At 37.2% G+C, this 24,518-nt stretch overlaps 1 protein-coding gene across 4 annotated transcripts in view; it reads left to right on the top strand.

Annotated features, from left to right (window-relative positions):
• The window catches only part of TOP2B (DNA topoisomerase II beta), a 61,728-nt gene that overhangs the window by 1,286 nt on the left and 35,924 nt on the right, over positions 1–24,518 (top strand). For all 4 annotated transcript variants that reach the window (XM_041411506.1, XM_041411504.1, XM_041411505.1 and 1 more), the window contains exons 2-8: positions 16,946–17,119; positions 17,783–17,873; positions 19,817–19,880; positions 21,106–21,251; positions 21,659–21,756; positions 23,171–23,383; positions 23,463–23,636. In XM_041411506.1, the coding sequence (XP_041267440.1) occupies positions 16,946–17,119; positions 17,783–17,873; positions 19,817–19,880; positions 21,106–21,251; positions 21,659–21,756; positions 23,171–23,383; positions 23,463–23,636 (960 nt within the window). The remainder of the gene's footprint in view (positions 1–16,945; positions 17,120–17,782; positions 17,874–19,816; positions 19,881–21,105; positions 21,252–21,658; positions 21,757–23,170; positions 23,384–23,462; positions 23,637–24,518) is intronic.

The following is a 24,518-nucleotide window of genomic DNA, read 5'->3' as shown; positions in this document are numbered from 1 at the left end:
ATTTTCTTTTCCAACTGCGTGTGAAGACAATACTTGAAGTTCCCAAGTTTCAGAGACAGGAAGCAGGAGCTGTGTGCTTGCTGTTCCATCTTGGCATTCAACTTCATCATCCTCCAAAAGTCTGTAACAGACCCAAGAAGGGGGTGTTTTACTGCCTTCCGTGGATTGGTCGGAAGTATTAAGATTAGAGAGGGTGCTGGTGATAGCTGACTCTAGAGTTGGTGAGTCCTTTTGAGCCTCCTTAGAGTCCTTTGAGAGTGCTGGCTCCCCGTGCTGAGGTGCTCCCCTGGTCAGTAGTAAGAGCAGATGCTCTCAGGTTTTGGTGAGACCTGAGAGGAAGGAGGAGCACAGGTGACCTGAAGGGGTCTGGTTCAGCCAATCAGTAACTCCCCAGCCTTTCTCTTGCTCAGCACAGAGGGGTAACTTCTTTAATGTTTAAGCAGAAGACACTAGATCTTGATGGACAGGTATCTTTAATCAGACACATGTGCTTTGCAGAGGTGGGAGCTTCTAAGGAGTCTTGTTAAACAGAATAACAGCAAACTTGTTCTTGTGTTCCTCTACATCTTGGAGCTGTTGAAAATGAAGTATTATTGGAGCGAACAAATCTGGTGTGTTCTGACGGTGGACTCTTTCCATGGATCTAATTACTGCATTTTATGTTGGTAATTCTCTTCAGTTTTAAGAAGTTGGCAGTATGGAAAGGTATATTAAAAAAATGTACAAGTTTCTGGGTGTGCCACTTGAAATCACACAGTTTAACCATGGGAACATGTTTAAGTTGAGAAGCTGTTCTCCTTTCTTTTCACAATACTTTGCAATCTTTATCAACTGTGGTCTTTGGATGGCTCTTCAGAATTAAGGTTTTACCATCTAGGTTTGACCAAGCAATTGAAAGCTTTACAGCTCATACAGAAAACTGCAGAATGAAGTGTGAAAATTACTGAATAGGCATTTTTATTGAAACATGTTCTTAAATGTAATGGGGTTGAAATTATGGTGAGTCAACAGTTTCCTACAACTGGAAATGATCAAACTTTTAATTCTCTAAAAGCAGTAAAAGTTAAAAGTGGTTTTGTCAACTCGAGTAGTTGTAGGGAAATAATCAGATTTTAGTTGAAACTGTGTTCATTTATTTTTTCAGAAAACAGTGGGACATTCTTTCTTTCTCTCATGTGCATTTTAAATGGTGAAGGTAGGATTTCTGAGCCAGCTCCTAAAACCAGACCTGTTCCATGTCAGCTGTAGAACACTGGCATGCAAAAGAACAATATTGTTGTAGCACTGAATTGAATGGGGCCATGGCCTGTGTGCCAGGCTGAAAAAAACCCTTGGTTTAGGTGGTGGCTCATTTGTAGATGATCATATGCTGTCCTTGAGGAGGGTGAGAGGACAGAGGTAGGGACAGAATAGTTCAGCTGTCTGGCTTTAATCTGCTTGCCATATATCTGCTGGATATGCAAGCACTTGCAGTTCAGTTGTAGATCGTTTTGAAACCACCTTGATTTTTTTAAGAGTTCTTGCCAGTGTGTTGAAACCACTAGGATGCTTCTCTGTCTGAGTAATGTATTCTCTGTAGTTTGTGGTTTCTTAATAAGACCACGAGTTAAACAATTGAAGGGTAACAGAAGAAAGTCTGGCCCTAAAGATGAGGAATCATTTAAAACTTGGTGGGATGTTAATTTGTGTTTTAAACTAGCAGATCCTGTGTACATAACCTATTCTCACATTTTAGTAAAGAGTAGTGTGAGTAACTTCAGCTTTGGGTGTGATTCAAAGAGCATGCTTGTAGGTAGGAAAGAATTACATGCAGCTGTGAAAAAGGAAAGGTACTTCCTATAATAGAGAATTTTTAGAGTGAATTTCATAATGAGACATCATGCAAGCATCAGATGATACCTTAGTTTACTTTTAAAAGAAGAATTAAATGTTTATGGAAACAAACAGCAAGTCATCTGTGTTTTCAGCTGTAACAGGACTTGAAGAAATATAGCTAGTTAGTGATAGAACACATTTTCAGTGCAGTAACTGAAAATGCATTTTGGGAAAATAATTTAGCATTATTTAACTGGAGACAAACCAAGATAACCTCTGATTTATAAAATGTACTTGCTTGGTTTTTTAGTAGCTTTTTTTTTTTCTTGGTCTGGTTGATGATTTTCTGAAATCAGCTTGCAGCTCTGCACTCTTAGTAGTTGGTAGAAGGTGGAGTTTTGACAGAGTGATATAAGTTACTTTTGGTGGGTGATCTCCAAGTGTCACTCACAAAAGTGCTAAGTTGTATTAAGAGTTAGGTGCAAAGCATGGATTTGTAACTAGGAGAGTTTTCATTGGTGAAATGTAATGGCATTTTTTAATGCTAGAAAAACTTACTGTGAACAAAAGAAATAATTCTTCAGCCTCTGTGTGTGTTTAGGAACTACAGAAAATGAATTGTAATGGCACAGTAATAGCACTTAATTTGTTTTTATAAATATGCCTTTCATAGTGAAGGTGAAGTCATTGCAACACTTTGAAGTGCGTTGGTTCTGATACAATGGTAATGCCTGCAAAACTGAGTATTTCAAACAAGCAGCATTTAATCACTTAATTCTGTCAGTGTTTTCAAGACTTTTTCCTCAACCCTAAGAGCTACATGAGCCTGATAAATGGAAGCTGAGAGTGCTGATAATAATTCAGGACTTTGAACACTATTTCCACTTTCCTGTTCTTGGTGAAAGGGGCAGGTTTTGACTGTAGGAAATGTTAGCTTAAAGTGAATATATGCTGAGTGTTCATGTGACTTCTCTTTTAAAAAAATCATTAATATCTGCTCTTTAGATGAAATGGAATGGAAATAATGTATATTATTAGTAGGTGGAAATGTTGCATATTTTTGGGTTATGCTTATTTGAATAAATATAGTAGTTGTATATTGGTAAATGAAAAGAATCAGCCTTTCAAATAATCTAAATTCAGATATAAACATCTTTCAGAAGATTCAGAGTTTACCTTAAAAATAAGGTAATTTTAACTTAATACTGTCTTTTTTTTAAATATGAAGAGTTAATGTCATTGATAAGATAGTGGGATCAATATTTTTTTTTAAAGGCACCAACAAATAAAGCCCACTCTAATCCTGTTAAAGGGACCTTGTCTTTCTTTTATTGTTTCATTTGAAATCAAATACGTTTAACTTAATAAAGGGATGAGTTTCAGTTTGATTTGGCTTTTAATATGTTCTGAGAGGATTCAAACAAGTGTTCCTCTTGAGTAATGTCCGATAACTTGTAGTGACGTGCCATAACTCACCGGTTATGGCTTCTGCACTGGGTGGTTTTTAACTTTATGGGTGGGTGGTTTTTTTTGTATCTGAAATCTGAACTGGATCTCTGCTGCCCCAAGGATCTGCCCATCACTGCTACACCGAGCTTTGAGCATTCCTCTGATTTGGGAGCAGGGGCTTTTGGATGGGAGCCACGCAGGCATTCCCTTCTTCTGCCCGTGTAGTGCTTGGAGGGAGAGTGCTGGGCTGGGACAGCGTGCCCAGGAGTTGCGTTGTGTCGCTGCTCTGTCACGGGTCTGGTGCTGTAAGCTGTCAGGGTTCTGCCTGCCTCAGGTGCAAACAGTTGGCAGATATGGTCAGTAACATGAACAAATCCTAATGGAATCTTCTGTTTTCAGAAACAGGCATACTGTCCTAGAGGTGAACCAAGGGTAAATGGCCTTTTATCCTTTTTATTGCTCTTTATTACTATGCTGTTCGTTTCAAAGGAAGAGTAGGTGGCTGAAGTTCCTTCTGAGTCCTTTAGACCTCTTTAGTTGCCTCTCCAGACCCAGGTTAGAGCTCGGAATTAACTTTCTGTTCTTTCCATTTCTTTATCTGGATCGGGCCTTCTGTTTCTCCGCTGGCTGCAGCTGGGCTAGGACGCAGTTGTCACATATGGAACACTTGTTGCATGTGCTGTTAGTTGGTCTTATCTTTCCTCTGCTGCGCTGTGGTGTCTGCAGAGCAGCCGGGGCGTGGGGGAAAAAGTCTTGTGTTGTTGCCAAGCCTTGTTTCAGTGCCGTTCTCTTCCTTTATATGAGTGTCTGTCTTTTGCTATTATGACCAGAGAGCTGGGAGGTTCCTTGTCCTGTGTGTCCTTACCCTCCCTCCCCCTCCTTTTTTCACAGTTTTACAATGAAAGGAAGGTCAGACCTGAAATCCTGGCCCCAATGTGTTGATATTAATATTTACTTTTGCTAAACAGAATGTGTTTTGTAGGCTTTGAGCTATATAGTTGTATCCAGCAGTTGAGGGGAAGCAGCATTCCCTCCTGGTATTGTAGTATTTGTGATTCTGCTGCCCTTAAGGAAGTAGTGCTGTGAAGAGGTGTCATGACTCCCCTGGATATTCCAACACCAGAGGGAAATGTTTGTGGCTCAGTTGGGTGAGTCAGACACAGTAGTTCTGAAGAGGGATTCCTCAGGTGTTTTGGTTTGCCTGCCAAAAAAAAAGTGGTTGCTTCTTATCCTCTACCCTCCATACCACCATTCATTAAACACTTTTGTTGTCCAGTCTTCTCCTTGTCAGAGTGCTGAATAATGCAGGATCAAAGAAGTGCTAGAGGTGGTATCAGGTGGAGGCTTGGTACTGGAACAGGGCTGGGGCCACGTCCTGGACAGCAGCCGGGCCAGTCGCACAGCTCAGCACGTGCGTCTGCACCCTCTGTATTCCGAGCTGGCAGGAAACAGAGTGATGGATGCATAGGAGTGGGAGCTCAATTGTAACCAAGTCTAGGAAGGGATGTATATCTCAGGGTTTGGGGAGGAATTGATTTTAGAAGGTTTGTGGGCAATTACTTCAGGTGTTCAGGGAGGAAGGGTGTACGCTCGAGCACGTGCCCTCTGTTAATGTTCGACCTGTGAGATTTGTGTGTGGGTACATTTAATTTCTAAAATGCATGTGGCTGTATTGTGCTAGTAAGTAAGGAATTACTTTATTTAGACAGATAAAGCAACCTTTCCAAATAAAAGAACATACAAGTAGTCTAAGATAGACCGCTTATGTCTGAAAAAATTAGTGATTAAATGTAATGTTTCATTTGCATTGACTTTATTTATCCAGAAGTAGGTTTTTTACCTTGCATCTAAACTACCTTGTGTGTCTACATGCAAAGGCAGTCTGCAAATGCATGTTTATGTTTAATTAATGAAAAACAGCACATGTGATTCATAGCTGATGGATGGGAGCGATTCCATCATTGGGAGTGAGTTTTATACGTATATATATATATAAATAGATTATATATAGAAAACTTAAGAATGAAAACTGTTACAGAAATTTAATTTTTCTCATTTGAAATGGTAAATTTCTTGCAAGCCACCCACAGTGAAAATATTATTCTGCATTAAGTAGGTGCTTTGAATGTTTTCAAAAGCAGATTGAGAAAAAAAATACACAGTTCTATATGTGTATAACTGTGTGAAGATGTCTCTTTTGAAAATTGCATGCTTGGAAACATAGTGGTGTCTTCTCAAGTAGTTGTACTGGAACACAGGTATTTTGGAAGAATGTATTTTAAGGCTATTATTCCAGATTTAAAGTAAATTCTAAATCAAGGCATATAAAGTGTTATTACATAACTTTAAAAATAAATATTAAAATTTGAACTATGTTTTAAGTACTAATGATAAAAACAAGGTGTCAAGATCAAACACCAAATATTTATTTGTGTTGCAAAGAAGAACACTGTTTCTCATAAGTGAAGTAATAAAATAGCTCTTAGTGATTTTTATTCCAAAGTGTTTCCTAGCTGTATTCTTCAGGTAGTTCAGTGAAGAGTACTCAGAAATTTCTTGTGAAAAGCCGGAGAATATTCCTCCCTTCCTTGACAAGTGAGCATCAGACTTGCTATTTTTAAAATTTCAGTGTGATTGCAAATGCTTTTACTCTTATGAACTAAGTCCTTTTAAGTCATGTTTTGAAGTGAGTTGTTAACTTATTCTATTATATCAGCTCATCTAGTTTCATTTAATAAAGCTATTTTAATATCCTGTCTGTGTCTCAGTGTAATTCCAATTTACATAGAAATATGGTTTGCCACTGAAAGTAAGCTGCTACTTCTGTTTTTTTATTTTGTGAAAGTGATAAATCTGTGTATTTGTTACACTATGCACATCTAGCAATTTTAGTGGGTTTTTTTCAGCAAGTAAGCAAAAAGGATGTTAGCCAAGTTAGTGTAAAATCTACTTGAGCTAGAACATGTTTGAAAGGTTCAGACCTAAACATCAGATCTGTATTTTCCTTTGGACATAATTTAAAAAGCTACCTTAAAGGGAAAAAAAAAAGGGAAATATGAAATATGTAAAAAAGTATTAAAATGCTTAATCTACTTTTTTTCCCCCCTGATTTGTGAAGTAGAATTGCAGTTGAGATCTTAAACAGTCCTCCTCTCATGGATACCACATGTCTTGATTTTTTTTGCTCTTTTTTAGTGAATGAGTGGGCCTAGTTAGTCTTGGGTTTCCTTAATATTCCTTCTTCAGACACTGAAAACTTATGAGAAGAGCAAATGTATTAAAAACTGGGCAAATGTCTACCTGAGTGAGGTGCCAAGAACTCACACCATCTTTCTCAATCTCTGAAGGAATCTTTAAGGAGAGAGCAAGAAATAATATTTTCTTGTCATGACAAAATACATGAGCCATAAGATAGCACTGAGAAGTTATTTTCCTATAAATCAAAAGAAGCTGAGATAAAGTAGAGGAAAAAAAATAAAAAAAAAAAAAGCTCTTGCAACCAGATAGCTTGATTTGTAATATTTCCATAAGAGCCGTTAGAATTCTGGGGTCGTCCCCTAAGCAGGGCATCTTTACTTATGAGAAATGGCAGTGTGAGCTTCAGTGGAGATATTTCCAGCTGTGTAATCCATGGTAGCTCTGGGCTATTTGGAATTTTTAGGGACGATGGTGTAGTAGTGTGTGAGCATTTCAGTCCTGTGTTTTATTCCCCAGTTGTGTGCTGTGATATGAAGGTACAAGAATGGCAGGGTGTCTGGGGAAAAATAACTTTGTCTCAGTCCAGCTGATGCAGAGAGTTCTGCTGCCTGAAGTCATTCAGGTGTTAGTCCATGTGTCAGCACCGAGCTTTTTGCTTTGTTGGCTGAGGTTGTGTTTTTTGTCATACTCTCTTTAGTGCTCCTAACTTAGGGTTTTCCACCACTCTTGTCTTGCAGCGTCATCATGAAAACTGAGGTGTCTTGTCACAATCTTGGAGTAAGGGGGAGGCAAGCTGCTTGGAGGAGAGCAGTTGCAGGAAGTGAGGCAGTTATTCTTTTTTGGTATTAAGTAGATCCAGAAGAGGGTTTTTCTCAAAATCTCAAATAGGAGACTGTACAAACGAGCGAGAAATTGGCTGGGGGTAGAGGAAGAAGTTCCTTACTGGTTTGATGGTGGAGACAGAGGCAGATGGTCCAGATGCTTGAGAGAAAACAAACCTACAGCTGTATCATGTTAACCTGCTCTTCCTGATACTAGTTAAGTCTTTCAGAATATGCCATGCAGACCTTCTTCTTTGCCAGCTGAGTGATAAACATACATGTCAGGTAATAGAAAGGTGATGAAAACGCAAAACAACTTAAAAATTAATCTCAAAATATGTTTGAAGTTATTTTATGAGTCTTTTATATGGTACCTTTTATGGAGAGGTTGATTCTTCTGCCTGCCAAGACACAATTCTTAAATAGCAAATTAAAGGGTAGAGTTTTGATGATCTTCAAGATTGTCAGCACTTTTAATGAACAATCCTGAAAGACTTTTCCTAATGACTTCTGTAGGAATGTTGTTGTGGGAGGATGAGTGGCTGAGGAAGAGAGGGGAGTTTTGGAACAGCATTAAGGGTTTATTGACTCATTGATGCATCTGTTTTCCTCCTTCTAAATTGCTGTCAATGTCTGGAAAACCAACCCTCCGTTCCTTTCTTGTGGAATTTACTACAGGAGTGAGACTAGAATTTGTAGTATATTTATGAGGCTTATAAAACGTTTCAAGGCTTGTAAAGTCTCCAGAGGAGTAGAAGACGTTGCATAGTTGGAGCTGAGCAATTATACTCAGGCAACTTTTTTTTTAAGGAACACTGGATTCATATTTATTTTAATACGGCAGAAAAAAATAGATTTTTTAAACTAGAGAATACCAGAATATGTGGCTGTGTTACCATAGGTGCTTCTAATTATAAAAAAGTAGTTTTTAGTGTGGACCAAATGTCATGGGTTATGAATTTTCAGTGTTTGGGACTGTTTTTGAAAAAGGAAAAAGCTCATTAATTTTCATTTACATGGTGCCTTAGTAAAGTTAGTAAAGTGTTAAGTAAATACGTTGCTATTGCTTTTCTGTGGAAGCTTCCAGGGAGGAGACTTCTAATGGTTTCTACTGATCATATTGCATTCCTTTTTAGGGCACCATGTGTATTAAAAGTATGAAAAACCCATGTATCACAGTCAAGGTTTTTTAGTGTTTGAATGCAAGGTAGACAGGCAAATAACATAAAGGTATGTTATTATAAACAAATTCTAATATACTGATAGCTGTGACATTTGTGAGAGTTTAAGAATTTGCTTCTCTTGTTCAGCAGAGGATTGCTTCCCACTGAAGAGTGCAGCTGGATCAGTAACCTCTGAATGGTGTTTGGGCTCTCCTCTATTGCTAATGTAGTGTGACTGGTAGTCCAGAACCTAACCAGAAAACCTGGGTTTGGGGTGCTCTGCAGAATGAAATCTTCATGTATGCCAGTTAACATGAGCTCAAAAACTACCCTGTTGGATTTGTTCTCTCCATGTCCTGTCTTGCAGCATGAATGTCTTGAATGTTGCCTTAGTCCTGCTCAAAGTTTTTTCTAAAGTTTGTTTGTTAATAATGAAGACAGGTCAGCAGGGAAGAAATACCTTGCAGTATGATACGGGTTCCAGCTGGCCATAGGACCAGAGCATCTGAAAGAAAATATCACAGTGCTGATGTGATACTTGTACAGCCTGTATGGGTTTCAAAGATTCTGTTTTACAGAAACCAAAATCTCAGGATGTGGCAAGTAATCCTTGCAGTTGGGAAATGGAAATGTGCTGGGAATCTGGAATACTTCACAGTGCTCAAACTAGTGATGCAGTAAAGCCTTAGGAAAAGGTCAAGGATGTGGGAAACACTGAGTTATAAAGAGGTGCAGCCAGCTACTGGTAACTTGATGTTCAGATGTCAGAACCTCAAACTTTTTTATTTCTTGGCTAGTGGAGGGCTTCTGTGTGAGCTGGCTGGTGAAACCGTGGACCAAACAGATTTGGGAATTCTGTCATCAAGTGGCTTCAGCCAGTGGTTGCAAAGACCACTGTTACCAGAATCTGTAAGAAAACAGTCATAAGGTGTATTAAAGTATAACATTAATAAATGCCTTTTTGTGTTAGAGTATTTTTCCCTTGTTTGTCTCTGAATTTTAGCTGGAAATAAGAGATTCTTAGAAGATTATCTGTTACTAGATCATCCATGGATGTACTTTTTGATACTGTGTGAGCAATAAAAAAAATTAGTATTGGAACAGAACTTGTCAGAGGATAGTCAGTGGATAAAAAATTTCAGACCAACAGAAAAATGTAGCAATAAAATTCAATTTAATTGTCATCATGCAAGGGCAGATGTTAGACACCTGCTTTTATAGAACATAGTAAAGATCAGGATCTGAATGTATTGCTGGTTGTACAGAAGCCTGTGCCAAATAAAGCATGACTGTTGCTGTACTAACTTAATATGACTGAAAATGAATTAATATTTAAAACAATATACATCATTTTCTGGTCAGAAGTAATTACAGTGAGCATACATATTTGCACAAAGGTGTTATTCTTCAAAAAGAATGGAGAAAGCAAATCCCTGATTTTTTACTTGAATCTTGTATGCCTCTGTGTTGTGTATTAATAATCCTAAATTAAAAATGATGCTACTTCTATGGTGTTTAGGTATTTACTAGGAAGATGAAGCTCTATGATTCCAAGTGTCATTCCATCATGCAGCTAAGCAATCTAGCAATACTTGTTGAAAAGTGTGGGTTTTGTTTTTTTTTTTTTTAACTATATCCTCCTAGCTGTATGTTTATACTCTTTTCCTTGCACCACTAACTTGTCTGATTCTCTAGCAAGCTTGTTCAGAAAAGTGAGCTAGCAGACAACTGGTGGCTTCGGGTTGATGAAGAAGGGGGAAAAGCTCTGTTTGCTCCCTGAACCAGATTGTTGGGAGGTGGATTTGATTACACTATAAGGAATGGAGGAGGGAAAAAAGGAGGAATTTTGCCCTTTTGGCTGCAAGGAATACTTTTGGTTTTCTCTAACAGGGAAATCTGACCATTCTGAACTCTTCCATAGCTGGATCCTCATCACAAACTCTGTGTATTGTGCTGCTTTCAGAGTTCAGAGCAAAGTGTCAGAATCAGGGGATTAACAAAAAAAAAATTAGGAATTTAAAATGAACAGATGGATTAGTCTCACTGGTGAGACTAGTTCTGGGTGAATTTTCTGAGAACTCCTTTCCATGATCAGCTTTGGGAAGGATGTGATAGAGAGATTTAGTTCATGTCACTAATGGTATGTGACAATCTATGGAAGTTTGCTGTGGTAAAAAGGAACTGTTACTTTTGTGTGTTTTCATCTTGGCAGGAGAGCCCCAACCATTTGTTAAACGCAGCAGGAGAGTGGTTTATTTTGAAACTCCCTCCAGTTTTGTTTGCATGGTGGGAGGTATTCTCAGCCAGAGTTTTCTTTGGGAAGATTGCAAAATGTTTAGGTAAAATTGTATTCCTTATCAATTTTTCTGGGGCGAGAAGAGGCCATTATGATCCAATATGGCACACACTACAGTCAAGAGCATGTTATCTATAGAATTCCTTCGTAATTATCAAAAGGCACCTATATACTTTTTTTTTGTAGTTACAGCATATCTCCCTCAGAAGAGGTAGTTTTGTTTTGAACTGTAATCTGTGGATTTCATTACTTAATTAACCTCCCAAGGTTTTACAGCTTAATTACACTCAAAATTTACTGTCTTGTCCCACTAAATGTGCTTATCTTACACTTTATTTAAGGAAATGTAGGACACATGGCATGTACTTTTCTAAATTGTTATGTCCCAGGGCTGCATTTGCCTATTCAGGAGTATGTATCAGGAGTATTCATTATATGGAGTAGTTTTATGAGTTTAAGGCAGAAAAGACAAAGCCAAAGGGAAGGAAACTTGTTCACCTACATGTTCTCTTCTAGGCTCATTATGCTTGTCTGCCAGTGTAGAAAATGAGCCCTTTTCTTGCCACCTAATAGGAGTAAGAAGGAATGGGCAGACTGAAGAAAAATGGCTTGTTGGTGTTGTTGTATGGAGGTATTTTGCAGTGGAAGAGACTGTGACACTGACCAATACAAAATTAAGTTTGTGTAAGTGGGGAGAGACATTAGTATTAAACATTTTTCAGGTTTTTCAACTTTCTGTGATGTGGAATTAATCTACTTAAGTAAGAGTAAAGCCTTCACTTAAAGTAAGCAGTCAAATCAAGGATGTATATTCCAGCTATGGCAAGATTGAAACTGATGATGAAACCTGCCTTCTTTGTTGTAGGTTTATATGTTATTATGTCTTTAGATAGGAATAGCTTTTCTCTGGTGCTGCCAAACTCTCTAGATTACGTGTGTATTAAGATTTAGCTGTATTAAGTACAGCTGTTTGCAGCATAAGTAACCAAACTCAGCATGGTGGCTCAAAACACAAAGATTACATGACCTGGTTTTCATTAAAAAAAGGCAATAAAAATCTCTAACTTAGTATGGATTTCATGTGTGCCTTTTTATACACAGAAATGTCAATGGGTGAGCATAGAACATGGAAAAAAAAAAAAGGCAAAATGTGAAGAAAGAAGATGCCAGTGTGAAATATGTGAGTTCATGGGTTGAAAGTAGACAGTAAAAGCTGTGTTACCAAACTGTTGTCTGCCAGCAGCTGCTTGGGTTCTGGCTGTGGAGATCACCAAAGGAAAGAATGACTGCAGCTTTCACACAGTACTAGATAAATTCATGGCAAAAACACCTTCAAAAGGGAAGCTCTGCAGACATTTCAGTCATCCTGGGGAAAGCAATTGCCACGATAAGACCTGGTTGTGACAGCATGCACAACAGTCGTGATGTGGTAACCTGTGCAGCAATTGCTGTCACCTGAGAATTGGGGTTTTTCTGTCCAGTTGTCACTATGCTGTGTTTAAGAGCATGTAGGAAGCTGGCACCATCAGAGGTCACTGTATAAAGCTTGACTGCATGTCTTTGAAAGAGGATGAACAGTGCAAGTATGAAAGGTTGTAGCTTTCCAAACTACTTAAGTATGGTCATCTTGCTGACTTATCCATATTTGTGTATTTGTCACCAATCTGAAGGGTTAGAAACTCCACAATATTAGTAAGAATTTCTAAAGTCTTGAATGTCACAAGAGCATTGGGAAAGTCATACACCGTGTCTTAAAAAAATAATAAAAAATAATGATTTTAAAAAATTGGCAACATTAAAATTGCAAAGCAGACCTTGAACATTGGGTAACTTGTAAACAAGCAAAAGGCAATCTCACTGTGAAGCAGAAGACTTAAGCCCTTTGTGACACTTGGTTAATTCTCTTTAGGGGTTTTCTCATGAAACAACAGCTGATGCTGTTTTGAGAAGTGTTATTGAAGCTTTAACAATATGAAGATCTTTCATACAGGACAGAATACAAAAGGCATTCTTGAGACAGTTCCAAAATATACAGCAGAGATTGTCAGTTAAACAGCACTGTGGTTAAGTGCTTGCCTGGTTTAAAACCAAAAAAAAGAAAAGTGGGGGAGGACTTTCCTGTTGCATTTATTTGTATTTTAAGTAGAAATTCAGAATTTGGAAACATTTAAATTTTATTTTGTTTTTTTATCAAGGAACACAAAATATAAAGACTGTGGAGGATATTTGTGTCCGTAGATCTCTATCCTGTGTTTGGTGATGAAGATTTTCTCTTTTTTTGGAGTGATTTCTAAGCATCACTTGAACTCTAAAAATGTCCATTTGAGATAGAGATAAAGATATTCAGAATTGGTTTTCTGGGTACAGCACAGCCCAAGATGCTTGGCCTGGGAAACTGCAGTCCTGGACTGATCCTTGCATACCTGCATAATTATATTCATTTGTAGAGTTGGATACTTTTGGGCTTTTGCTTTTATGCTTGTGTTTCAATAGCGTGTTAAATAAATTCTGAATGTTTATAACACGAGGGGTTTTTTGCATGCAGAATATCTATGACTCTCGGAGTATTGTATGAATAAAATCATACATTGTGAATAAAATGTGTCCTTCTCTATGACAATGAAATGAACATTTGTTTGGCATACTTTGTGATGTCTTAATAAAAACTAGAGCATTAAAGTTCTTTAACACTACTTTTTTCCTTTTTTTTTTTTAAATCATTGAGCGGGAAGAAAATGCGTTATGCTGTTCCTTTGTGTATTTTTCTCCCTTCTTAAATCATACATTATCATGTTCTAGTGAGTGTGTTATAAACAATAATGGACCTAGTGTCCCAGGGAGTACAGTAGCAGAAGATCCTTACTAGTGCTGGCCTACAACAAACCTCAAGTGTCCCCAAGAAGGGACAGTTCTGCAGGGCTAGCTCTTTTTGGGCAGTAGAGTTTGTTTAGTTGTGATCTCCCTTGTCTGTCAACGTGACATTTTGAAAGTAGCATCTCAACTGAAGATAGAGTTTTGATATTCTGCATTTATTACTGATAAATTGGAAAGTAAGTTGTTAGTAAAACTTTCACTGGAAAACAGAAATGCATTTCCTAGCATTGCATTAAAGGCAATAGCTTGTAGAAATCCCTTCCCAATATTCTATTCTGTAATAATTTTTCTCAATCTAGAGCTACTTGGTCTCAATCAAATGGACTTTTGCTAATCTTCTGACTCTTACTCTGCTTGTCCCGTAGCATTTTTGCTATTGGAGGTAGGAAAATTGTAGCCTAATTTTTTAGGCTAAGGTTTAAGTTCTCACTTTGTGTTAAAGTGTTTGCCAAGTTGTGATGCATGGTTAGATCCCAGTCCTCACACTGGATGAGTAGAAGCATTTTGGAGAACTGTCTCAGAACAGTCCTGAGAATATAATAGTGATATACGTGTCAGCTGAAGGACTGTCATGTGGTAACTGCCTATCACAAACTTCCCTGACTGTAAAGACTTCTTATGGCCTAAGAATTGGGAACAAATTGAACAATTCTGTTTGAACTAGATTTTTTCCTTTGCATGCGGAATTCTTTTGCATTCTATATCAGTTGCATCTCCTCTCTTCCATTTTTCCCAACACTTATTTAATCTGAGAAATATTATATTATTTTCCTGCTGGTCACTGGTCCCCTCAGAACAAGTGAACATAGTAAAACAGTGTTAACAGACCTGTGGGACCAGTAAGTGAGTTAAGGGTAATTCCTATGAGATATGATGTCAAAGATGATAATAAAATAAAAAATATTTATATACATGTATAGTGAAAGTCATTGAAAGACTGGATGTCATTCACAGAACTATTTCAATGAAAAAAAATTACATTGCAACTATTGGCAATGCTTCTGTAGTAACAATTCTTATTCCTCCTCTTCCATGTGTCAATTTAATGCATCTGCTTGCAGATTTGCAGTTCCTTTTCTGCTTGCTTAGTTGATCCATAGCTAATATTTTTAGGGTGATGGTGGCAGGGTTATCACAGTTTACAACCAAATAACTGTGAAGGCTAAATTAACTTGGATACCAAAGCCCTCTAATCACCCATGTGATTTTGTAACTTCCATTTGGCAGAAAATGAGAGAGACCGCAGAAGAATAGTGATGAGAGCTAGTGTTGTGGTTCCAGCTCTGCTGTGTGTAATCCTGGTGCCAGATTGAGAGGTTCCCTGGGTTCTTTCCCCTTTTCCTCTGGATGCTGTCTGATACAGGAATAGTTAATAGAGAATTTTGTTCTAATTTGGCATGTTCAGGTTCACTCCTGGCCAAATAATTGGTTGTTGTCATCACTGGGGCATGCAGTCTGCCTCTCTCAAAGTTCTGGAAGTGTGCGTCCTAGAATTTCCATAAATAAACTAGAAAAATGTGATCTCTAAGTCTGGAGGAGAAAGGTAATTTCCCGTGTTATGAATAGAAGTAAAAGCTTTATTCTTGTGCTGGCTGAGCTGGGAGGGGGGAGGTGTAGAGACATCAAAGCCTGAGTACTAGAAGCTGGAGAAGATAAATGAGATTAATATGTAGAGAATTGTTTGCTATAGATTGGTGTTTGGCCTTTTTGATTCTGCTGAAGTTGATGGTGTGAGTTCAGTATCCTCTGCTCCTTTTTTCCTATGGATTTATGTGCTTTCTTGCCCTTTGCTTTCAGTGCTGTCTGAGGCTGCAGCAAAAGCTAGATCGAAGGAGAAGTGATTGCACTTCCTTTTGGCCACAAAATTTGTAGGATGACTGGTTAATTGAAGGTTGGAGTTTAGCCTGTATTTACTTTATATAGACACATGCTGGAAACAGCTAAATGAGAGGGAGAAAGTTTGCCTGAGTGACAAGTGGGTTTTGCCCTCATTATTTGTCTGGTGATGGTTTGTACTGGTCATGCAACACCTTCTTCAGAGTTGATAAAGCCCCTCTGAGAGAAGGAGGCAATTTCAGGTACTGGGTGGGTGGGGACAGAATTTCTTATATCTTCCTAAGCCAGGCAAATAAATCATGTGAGTTAAAGTTACGCTTAATGGAATTTTTAAGATAATTCAGATAATTTCAATTTATGGATAGGAATGCATACTGTAAAATGTCATTATTAGTCTCTTTGTATGTATGCTTTTACTCTCTCAGAAGAGGGCCTGTCTGTATTTGGTTGTTCTGAGATTAACCTTTTTTTATGTGGTTTTCATTCAATGGCATGGAGTTATCTATCAGGATAAATTACTGAAAGTCCACCAAATCTATTTATCTTACCTCCCTCCCCATCCCACAGTGGGTTAGTTTACTGTTCTTCAAGGTATTTTTCATGAAATTCAGACAGATTAGGCTTGAATTAGGTTTAAATTCCAGCATTAGCCTATGTGATTCTCTCTTCTTACAGTCCTTGGCTTATTAAATAGAATCACAGAATGACCTGGGTTAGAAGGGACCTTAAAGATCATCGAGTTCCATCCCCCCTGCCGTGGGCAGGGACACCTCCCACTAGACCAGGTTGCTCAAGTTCCATCCAACCTGGCCTTGGACACTCCCAGAATTGGGGCATCCACAATCCCTCTGAGAAACCTGTTCTAGTGCCTCGCCAGCCTCACAGTAAAGAATGTCTTCCTAATATGTAATCTAAACCTACTCTTTCAGTTTGAAGCTATTCCCCCTTGTCATTCCTCTGTATGCTCTTGTAAATAGTGTCTCTCCTTTCATCATAAAGCATTCTGGGATTGTATCAGGTTTGATCACTTCAGTAGAAAATGTAAATTATAGTAATTGGGAAGCCAGTAGGAGAGGCATTGTAGTGTTTCTTAAGTCCTGCTGAATGAATTGTCCAGACTATAATGTAAAAGTGTAGTACTGCTGTTACCGTTTGGAACGGTATTCAGTGGTTTGGATTCAAATGCTTATACACAAAATGGATGTTACAAATACTTAACCTGAAGAAATGGGTGCCTTTTGTGCTGTTGTTTCCTTATTTTGGTTTATTGTGCTTAGTAAATTGCTGAAGTTTGAATATGCAACAATTTGTTAAGGATCTGTCATGTAATCTGTTGATTTTTCTCTGTTGCTTTATCTTAATACATCTGAAAACTTAACATTTAAATTACATGACAAGTTTTGATTCTAATTTAGATCTCTGTCAGATTTTGTTTATATCTCAAGAGTGACAGACTGAATGAGGTTGATTGTTGGTTTGGTTTGGTTTTTTAGACATTATTTGATAATCAGATGAACGCTTCAAAAAAGGAGGACTCAGAAAGCATTAATAAAAATGACACTTCAAAGAAGATGTCTGTTGAGAGAGTTTATCAGAAAAAGACTCAGCTTGAGCACATCCTCCTCCGTCCAGATACCTATATTGGGTCAGTTGAACCCTTAACTCAGGTAAGTGTCACCAAATTTACAGTCTTTATGGTTTTTGTTGTTTTAATGAGGAAATGTCTATTCTGGTTATTAAATAGATGCATCTCTGTTTTTCTCAGTTTTCTGAATTAGAAGGTCAAAAACTGTGGTCTTGTTTACGTATGCATGTGTAGGAAGGGGATGAGATAAGACCTGCTTTAAGGCATTGAGTGCTTGGTTCATCTGAAAAGATACAATCAAAAAATACAGTCAAAATACAAACACCTGTGTGTGTAAACAGACAGCTATGTGTGTATAGGTCTGTGCTCACAAACATGCCTATGTGCACACACATGTGTGTGCATATTTGTAAGTAGCATTTATACTAGGTGCAAAAATGCTTTGGTCTCTTGGTTTAGGTAGAGAGCAGAGAATTTAAGCCTCCTGCTGGCACTTTCTTCAGTTGTTTCTGTGAAGTTGTAAATGGCTTTGAACTTCACTGTCTGTACTGTTGGGAGTTCCCTGCCAAGCAGAAAATAATGGATTTTCATTATGGAATTCTTTGTGGATACAGCTATAACTTCTGCAGACTTCTGCTTTTGTCTTGTGTGGCTGCAGTAATCAGACTGTAAGAGGAAAGTTCCTGAATCATAGAGTGGTTTACCAAGACAGTAAATACTTTTATTTTATTTTGTTTCCATGTAGTTAATGTGGGTTTATGATGAAGATGTAGGAATGAATTGCAGAGAAGTTACCTTTGTTCCAGGCTTGTACAAGATCTTTGATGAAATTCTTGGTAAGTATTTTTAACAATAATACTGCCTTAGCATTGTGGAGTACAAGCTTTTCTGAGTGCTCTCAAAGTACATCAACTTGCATCTAAGTTTAAATCCCAGACTTGAGTCCTGCTAAACTATAGGGCATAAAAATTTAGTGCTTTCTAAAACTATAGAAAAGTTTAAAAGGGAAGAGTTTTCAGCTGAGCTTGTAAGAAAAAGTAAATATTTGTTACTGAATATCCAAACTAGATCATTCTTTACGATCAATATCATTACAAAGTTTTTAATCTGTGAGGTGTTTTTAGGGCTGCAATTCAAAGTGACATTTGAAAGAAGATTATTCCTCTGAAAGAATGCAATTTCGAAGTTGTCTGAGTGTTCACTTCGATCACCTTTTCATCAGTCATTGAAACTTCCTCCTTCTCTACGGAGAGATAGTAGTGGTAGTTTTCATGGATCATTTCTAGACTTCATACAGTTTTAAAATAAATGAGTATCATACTGCCATTAAAAAGCACTATGAAAAAAAATTATTTTTAGAAAATTTTGTCAAAATTCTCTGAGTTACCTTGACTTACTGGTTGATGGAATTCTGTTGGTGACAGGCACACACTAATCAGCAGTAGAGATGTGAAATATCTGAATGCTGTGCTGTCTTCTGAACTGATATTTTGGCCTAACTGACATGAAATCTTGGACTTACTAGCTTTTATGAAGTTCTGCTTAAAGGATTGGTAGGATTACCTCATAAATTAAGTTATGGTCTACTGAGGTCAGTTTTTTTGTGACCTTCATTAGGTTCACAACTTTTCCACATCTCTGAAATTGCTTTACAGCATTGCTGTCTTTGAGGTGATTTATCTTAACCAGATAGAAAATTATGCTTAGTGTTTTTTAATATTATTTTAAACTTATAACTTAATTTGATAAACATGGGAATGAAAACCTTTAATCACTTCTGTTTTGAGTGCTGCCTCATAGATCTAAGTTTTTTGGCTTTTCGTGTTAGGGAGACCACTTCCATATTTTCCCATTCAGAAGGAAGATCAGTATTCTGTCATTATTGTAGTACTTCACGGCTTATTGCTGCTTTATGAAGCACTGCTAAGTGCTCCAGAGAGTGGGGTTTGAGAGCTAAGGGAAAGTGTAGTAACATTGTGAAAATGGGACATGTTAGCTATGCATGCTTTTGAATGAATCTGCATGATTTTAGCAAAAGCACCTTGAAATATCTGATCTTATACTGAGGTCCTTGTCAGCTGTTAAGATACTGTACTTTGGTGTTTGGGGGTTTTACCTTCATCTGTTTCATGGATGATGAGACAGAAACTGAAAATGACTGTCATGTGTTTTCATGTTTAGTGGCCACAGTCACATTTCTGTTTGCTGTAGTTCATATACATGGCAGTGCAGTTTAGTTAAATTCTGATCAAGTGTTCATTTCCAGGTATCCTTGTTTTGATCCTAAACTATGTAGGCTGTTAGTTACAAGTCTTGCAGGCTCTTTAGAGAGAGCTTCTGCTGCAGTCAAAACTCCTTAATGAAGGTGACTTTTTTGGTGGGTTTCCATGTGTAAACTGGTCTGGTGATTCATGTAAGTTTGTAGGGTTTTTCATGTACATGCTGCAATGAATATCCAAACAAGAGAAGAATGAAGTGCTCAGTATCTTAAGAACAGTTATGAGCTCACAAAATACACTTCTATATTTATTTATGAGATAGTCTAACCACTAGAAATAGAATCACTAATTATAAGAAGGTTGAAAAATATCTTCTTGTAGACACTTGGTTATATTTATAGACTCCAGTGCGAAGATACGAAATATATACAAAGAGCTACCAGATGAAGAAATACCTGGACTATTGTAACTGGTGGTGGAATATATATCAAATCAGTTTTACAGACCAAGAGATTAATAATTGCCTATGAAGTGTTAATTTGTGCTACTTTGTTTCTTAGTAAATGCTGCTGACAATAAGCAGAGGGACAAGAATATGACTTGTATTAAAATATCCATTGATCCGTAAGTAAAAGCATGTTTTCATTTGCTTTCCCCTGTCAGTGCTATTGCAGTTTAGATTTGTACAAATGATTTTACTAATGACATTGAATTTCTTGAAAACAGAATATTTTTGTAATTGTTTCCATTAGCTTCATATGTTATGATGAAGAGGTGAATTAAAAGTGGTTATCATTAAGTGCTACCATTCTGAATTTGTAATAATTGCTTTCCTTAACCATTTGTTAAGGTTTGAATGAAACTTAAAACCAGAAGTTCATAAAATCTATGAAAAATTTAAATTGGCAGTGCATAACTACAGCCAGTCAGGCTCTTTACAGATCTTAAATACCAGCGCTGAGGTTTTGTAACGCAGTTTTGTCCCTCTTGAACCTCTGTGTTAACTCCTTTAGCATTAGGATAAGACTCTCTGAATTAGTCATCTATATTGCACTGAAACTTTATATTACAAATACATCATTACCATGTTTTTTGAAACTGAAAACCTGAAGAGATAATTTCTGGTGCGAAGTGCTGTATTTAAATGGATGCTGATTGGGTTCCTTTAGTAGTACTTTTTCACTGACATTTAACTGACTAATAAATTATTTAGAAAGCTACTTTTCAGACCTAATCTTTAGGGTAAATATGCTGAGAAGCAATTTTTCTACTTCCGTCATGGAGTGGGAGGGAAATTGTAAATGTGTAAATTTGCCTGACCTGTCCTGATTTTGAACTCTCTAATATTCAAGAAAGAAAATCCTGTGTAAGAGCTAAAAATATTAATGGTGCCAGATATTGATGGATTTTGGCACTGATACATAAAATAAGTCACAATATTTATCATAGCTCAGAAATAACACTTCTAAACAGATGATAACTTGTCTGGATGGACTTTAATGAAACCTTAAAAGCTACGTCTCTAACTTGAGTTTAATTCTGTCCCTGTCAGGATCCTGTTGCAGTTCATGTTGACAGTGAAAGCTTTTCAAACAGATTTTTGGGGGTTATTGTTATATGAAATACTGTCATGTATTTCAGTTAAGCTCCTGCTTCCAAGACATCTGATAAGCAAAAATAAGTGGAGTTTTTTGTAACTAAAATCATTAGAGCTCTAAGTAAATGTGGTAAGAATATGGTCTTCTGCTGTATTTTTATGTAGTTATTTTATTTACTGTGTTTAAACAGGTATGCAGTAGTCTGTTTTCAAGATTGCATTCATTTGCTTAATGTCTTCACTATTTTCTAGGGAATCAAACATTATCAGCATATGGAATAATGGAAAGGGGATACCAGTTGTGGAACACAAAGTAGAAAAAGTATATGTACCTGCTTTAATCTTTGGGCAGCTGCTAACGTCCAGCAACTATGATGATGATGAGAAAAAAGTTACAGGCAAGGCTATTTAATGTGCTGTGTTTTATTCAGTTAAGCCATGGTGTGACTCTTCAGTATGCTTCCCCTTCTTAATTTTTCTCTGTCTTTTCTATTTCATAACAGGTGATGACTTAGTCACCATTACTATAGCTATTAGAGTAAAAAGACTTAAAGGAAATATCTTACTTTTACTCTTTGAATACCAGTATTTACAGAAACATTTACATTTACATCTCTAATGTCAGTACTCATTATTGAGTAACAAACAACATACTTTTATATTTTAATTGTGATGTATATGTATATGAGTATTTAAAAACTTCTGCTCCTGAGATGCAGGGAAAAATAAATTGGATAAATTAGGGTATGGTTTATTATCCTAAATTTAAACTGACCTTACTTTACTATATGTTGGTTTTTTTCAGGTGGACGCAATGGCTATGGTGCAAAACTTTGTAACATATTTAGTACAAAGTTTACAGTTGAAACTGCTTGCAAGGAGTACAAACACAGCTTTAAGCAGGTATAGAAGTGTTCAAAGCTTCTGTCCTTTTTTTTTTTTTGTGCTGTAGTTACAGGTCTAAAATCTAACACATATTTCAGGATTGTTTAACAAAATGGATAATTCCTCATTCAAAGGGATGTGTAGAATTTGCAGGCCAGGCTAGTTCAGTTGGTAAAAAATAGTATTTCTGAATGTTAGGCTTTTTGGGTAAAATAGTACTTTCTTTGGACTGTTTGGTGACTAAAAATTTCTGTTAAAACTAAAGTATATTCATGTACCTATGAAAAGGAATATAGTCAGTTGAAATATTTTGAAATTGCTGTTGTATAATTTGTCAAAAATATCTTTCTACTTAGCTATGCAAACATGGAAACAATTATGTAATTTTTCATGTGTTAATTTTTTATGGTGTTAAGAAAAGATTTTTCAGTTTTTATGTAATGAATTTAACTAGCCCCATGGACTTAAGTGCAAATCCCTCACCTGAACCCAATGCTCATTGTTAGTACACAGACCAAGACTGTGATCAGGTCTACTGTATTTAGCTTTGAAATGGACACCTTTCTAAAAGTTTAAAGTACTTTGGCAGAGTATTAGATACCAAAGTTCCTTGGCTTTACAGTCTTTCCCAGTTGGGGGCTTTCTTCTCTTACTTTCTGGACAATTAATTAATTTCTGGTCATGCTGTCATATCAATACATAAATAATACACTTAATCTGTTATGCCTGTCTCTTAAAAAATGTAATATTTTATGCTGACTGCCAAAGGGCAAATTAATATTGGTTCAAGTGTACTTTTTGAAAATGACTAAATGCTTTATGGCTTGAAGTGGTACGTTTGCAGTATTTTCGATATCTGTGAAAATTTATTAGAGCTGAACTTTGATCTATGCTGTGAGCAGATGTTCTGCTTGCTCATGCAGATGTGCCCATGTTCTTAAATAGGGAACGATACAAGACTCCTGAGTCAAATCTGAGCACCTTGGGTTTGTTTTTTTTTGGCACACTGCACAGCCACCAAGATGCTATCCTGGAGATTACTGAGTCTCTGCACAGGGACTAAAAAGCCTCCCTGTAGAGGTGTGTGGTAGATTGAAAGTGTTAAATGGATGGGTAACAAGGACTGTAATCCCAGCTCACTTGTTTCTAATTTAGTAAATTCTGCGGGAGGCTCCATTTGCATTAGAATCATGTCCATCAATGTAATAATACCTGCAGGTTTCCAGAAACCACAAATATGCTGTCACCTTTGCTTATGCTTACCTTTGTAAATCAATTAACTTTGTGTAGTGTTTTACCAGAGGAGATTTCTAAAGGAAGTTTGTGAGCTTTTTCTTGTGTAACTCTTGCAATCCCAGCATAGCTAGAAAATGGAATAAAGGACGAGGATAATGTGTTGTAAACTAATATGTAAAATGTTTTGTTTCCAAAGACTTGGATGAACAACATGATGAAGACCTCTGAACCCAAGATTAAGCATTTTGAAGGTGATGACTACACATGCATTACATTCCAGCCAGATCTGTCGAAATTTAAAATGGAAAAGCTTGATAAGGATATTGTGGCCCTGATGACAAGACGAGCATATGATTTGGCTGGGTCGTGCAAAGGAGTCAGAGTCATGTTGAATGGGAAGAAACTACCTGTAAGAGCATCACTTGATGTATCTTGAGTGTACTGAGTATTTGGTGCAGAGGGTAGTGACTGTTACCTGTTACTTGTAGGTAAATGGATTTCGCAGCTACGTAGATCTTTACGTTAAGGACAAGCTGGATGAAACCGGAGTCGCGCTCAAAGTCATCCACGAAGTCGTGAATGAACGATGGGATGTGTGCCTCACTCTGAGTGAGAAAGGGTTCCAGCAGATCAGCTTTGTAAATAGTATAGCTACCACAAAGGTGAGTGGTTAGATCAAATGGTACAAAATAGAAATGATAAAATGCGTGCTGGGGCTATGCCCAGTCAGGTGTTTGATAAAACAGTGAGTTTGGGTTGCTATAAATAAAAGGTGAGGTAATCCACTGCATGAGAGGAGCTGGCAGAGCAATTGAATGCAATCAAAATACATTCATAGCAGTATTTCTATATAAGCACTAGTTTTGAAAACGCTAGTAATCATTGGTGATACTGATGTCTTATGTGAGAATACATGGTGTTGAAGAAAATGAAGAAAATTTATTTCTTCCTCTTAAACACATTGTAATAAGATAATTCTGAAAGTAAGGTTAAAAAGTGTACAAATGTCTTTAAAGCTACCAGCAGCAAGTTTTGGAAGACAAAAATGGCTTTTGGTGGCCTTGAGAAATGACTGTCCGTTTATTGCTTTATGATGGAAAAAATTGCCTCGAAGTTGTTGAGATTAATTTTCTTTTATTTGTGTATCTTCGTAAGGATACCTAGGTTTTCTTTGCAACTATATAGTGGTAGTGATATAATAACAAAGAAAGATCTTAAGTTATGCTAAAGCAGCAATGTGCTCAGCCTACTGAGTATAGTACAGCTTGGTGCTTCTCAGCTTGTGGGGATGGTCAGGCAGGAAGGGAATCACCTGAAATCAACCAGCATAACTCTTCTTTGTGTCCTTTTGGCATGAACCAGATTTAGGGATCTGTGGTCGGTCCACCATGGTGAAAAAAAATCCTTTGTCACTTCTGCTCTTCACAAATTGCACTGGATGAGTGGCCTAACAACTAGGCAGTTAAGTTAGCTCTTCCTAAACAGTCTAGTTATCAGAGGTAGCAGATCTAACAAGCTGGATTTAACAAAACTAGAACAAGCAG

The sequence above is a fragment of the Onychostruthus taczanowskii genome, unplaced genomic scaffold, assembly GCF_017590055.1.
Source record: "Onychostruthus taczanowskii isolate IOZ18803 unplaced genomic scaffold, ASM1759005v1 scaffold36, whole genome shotgun sequence".
Classification (NCBI taxonomy): Eukaryota; Metazoa; Chordata; class Aves; order Passeriformes; family Passeridae; genus Onychostruthus; species Onychostruthus taczanowskii.
This window is presented reverse-complemented; position numbering and strand designations above follow the sequence as displayed.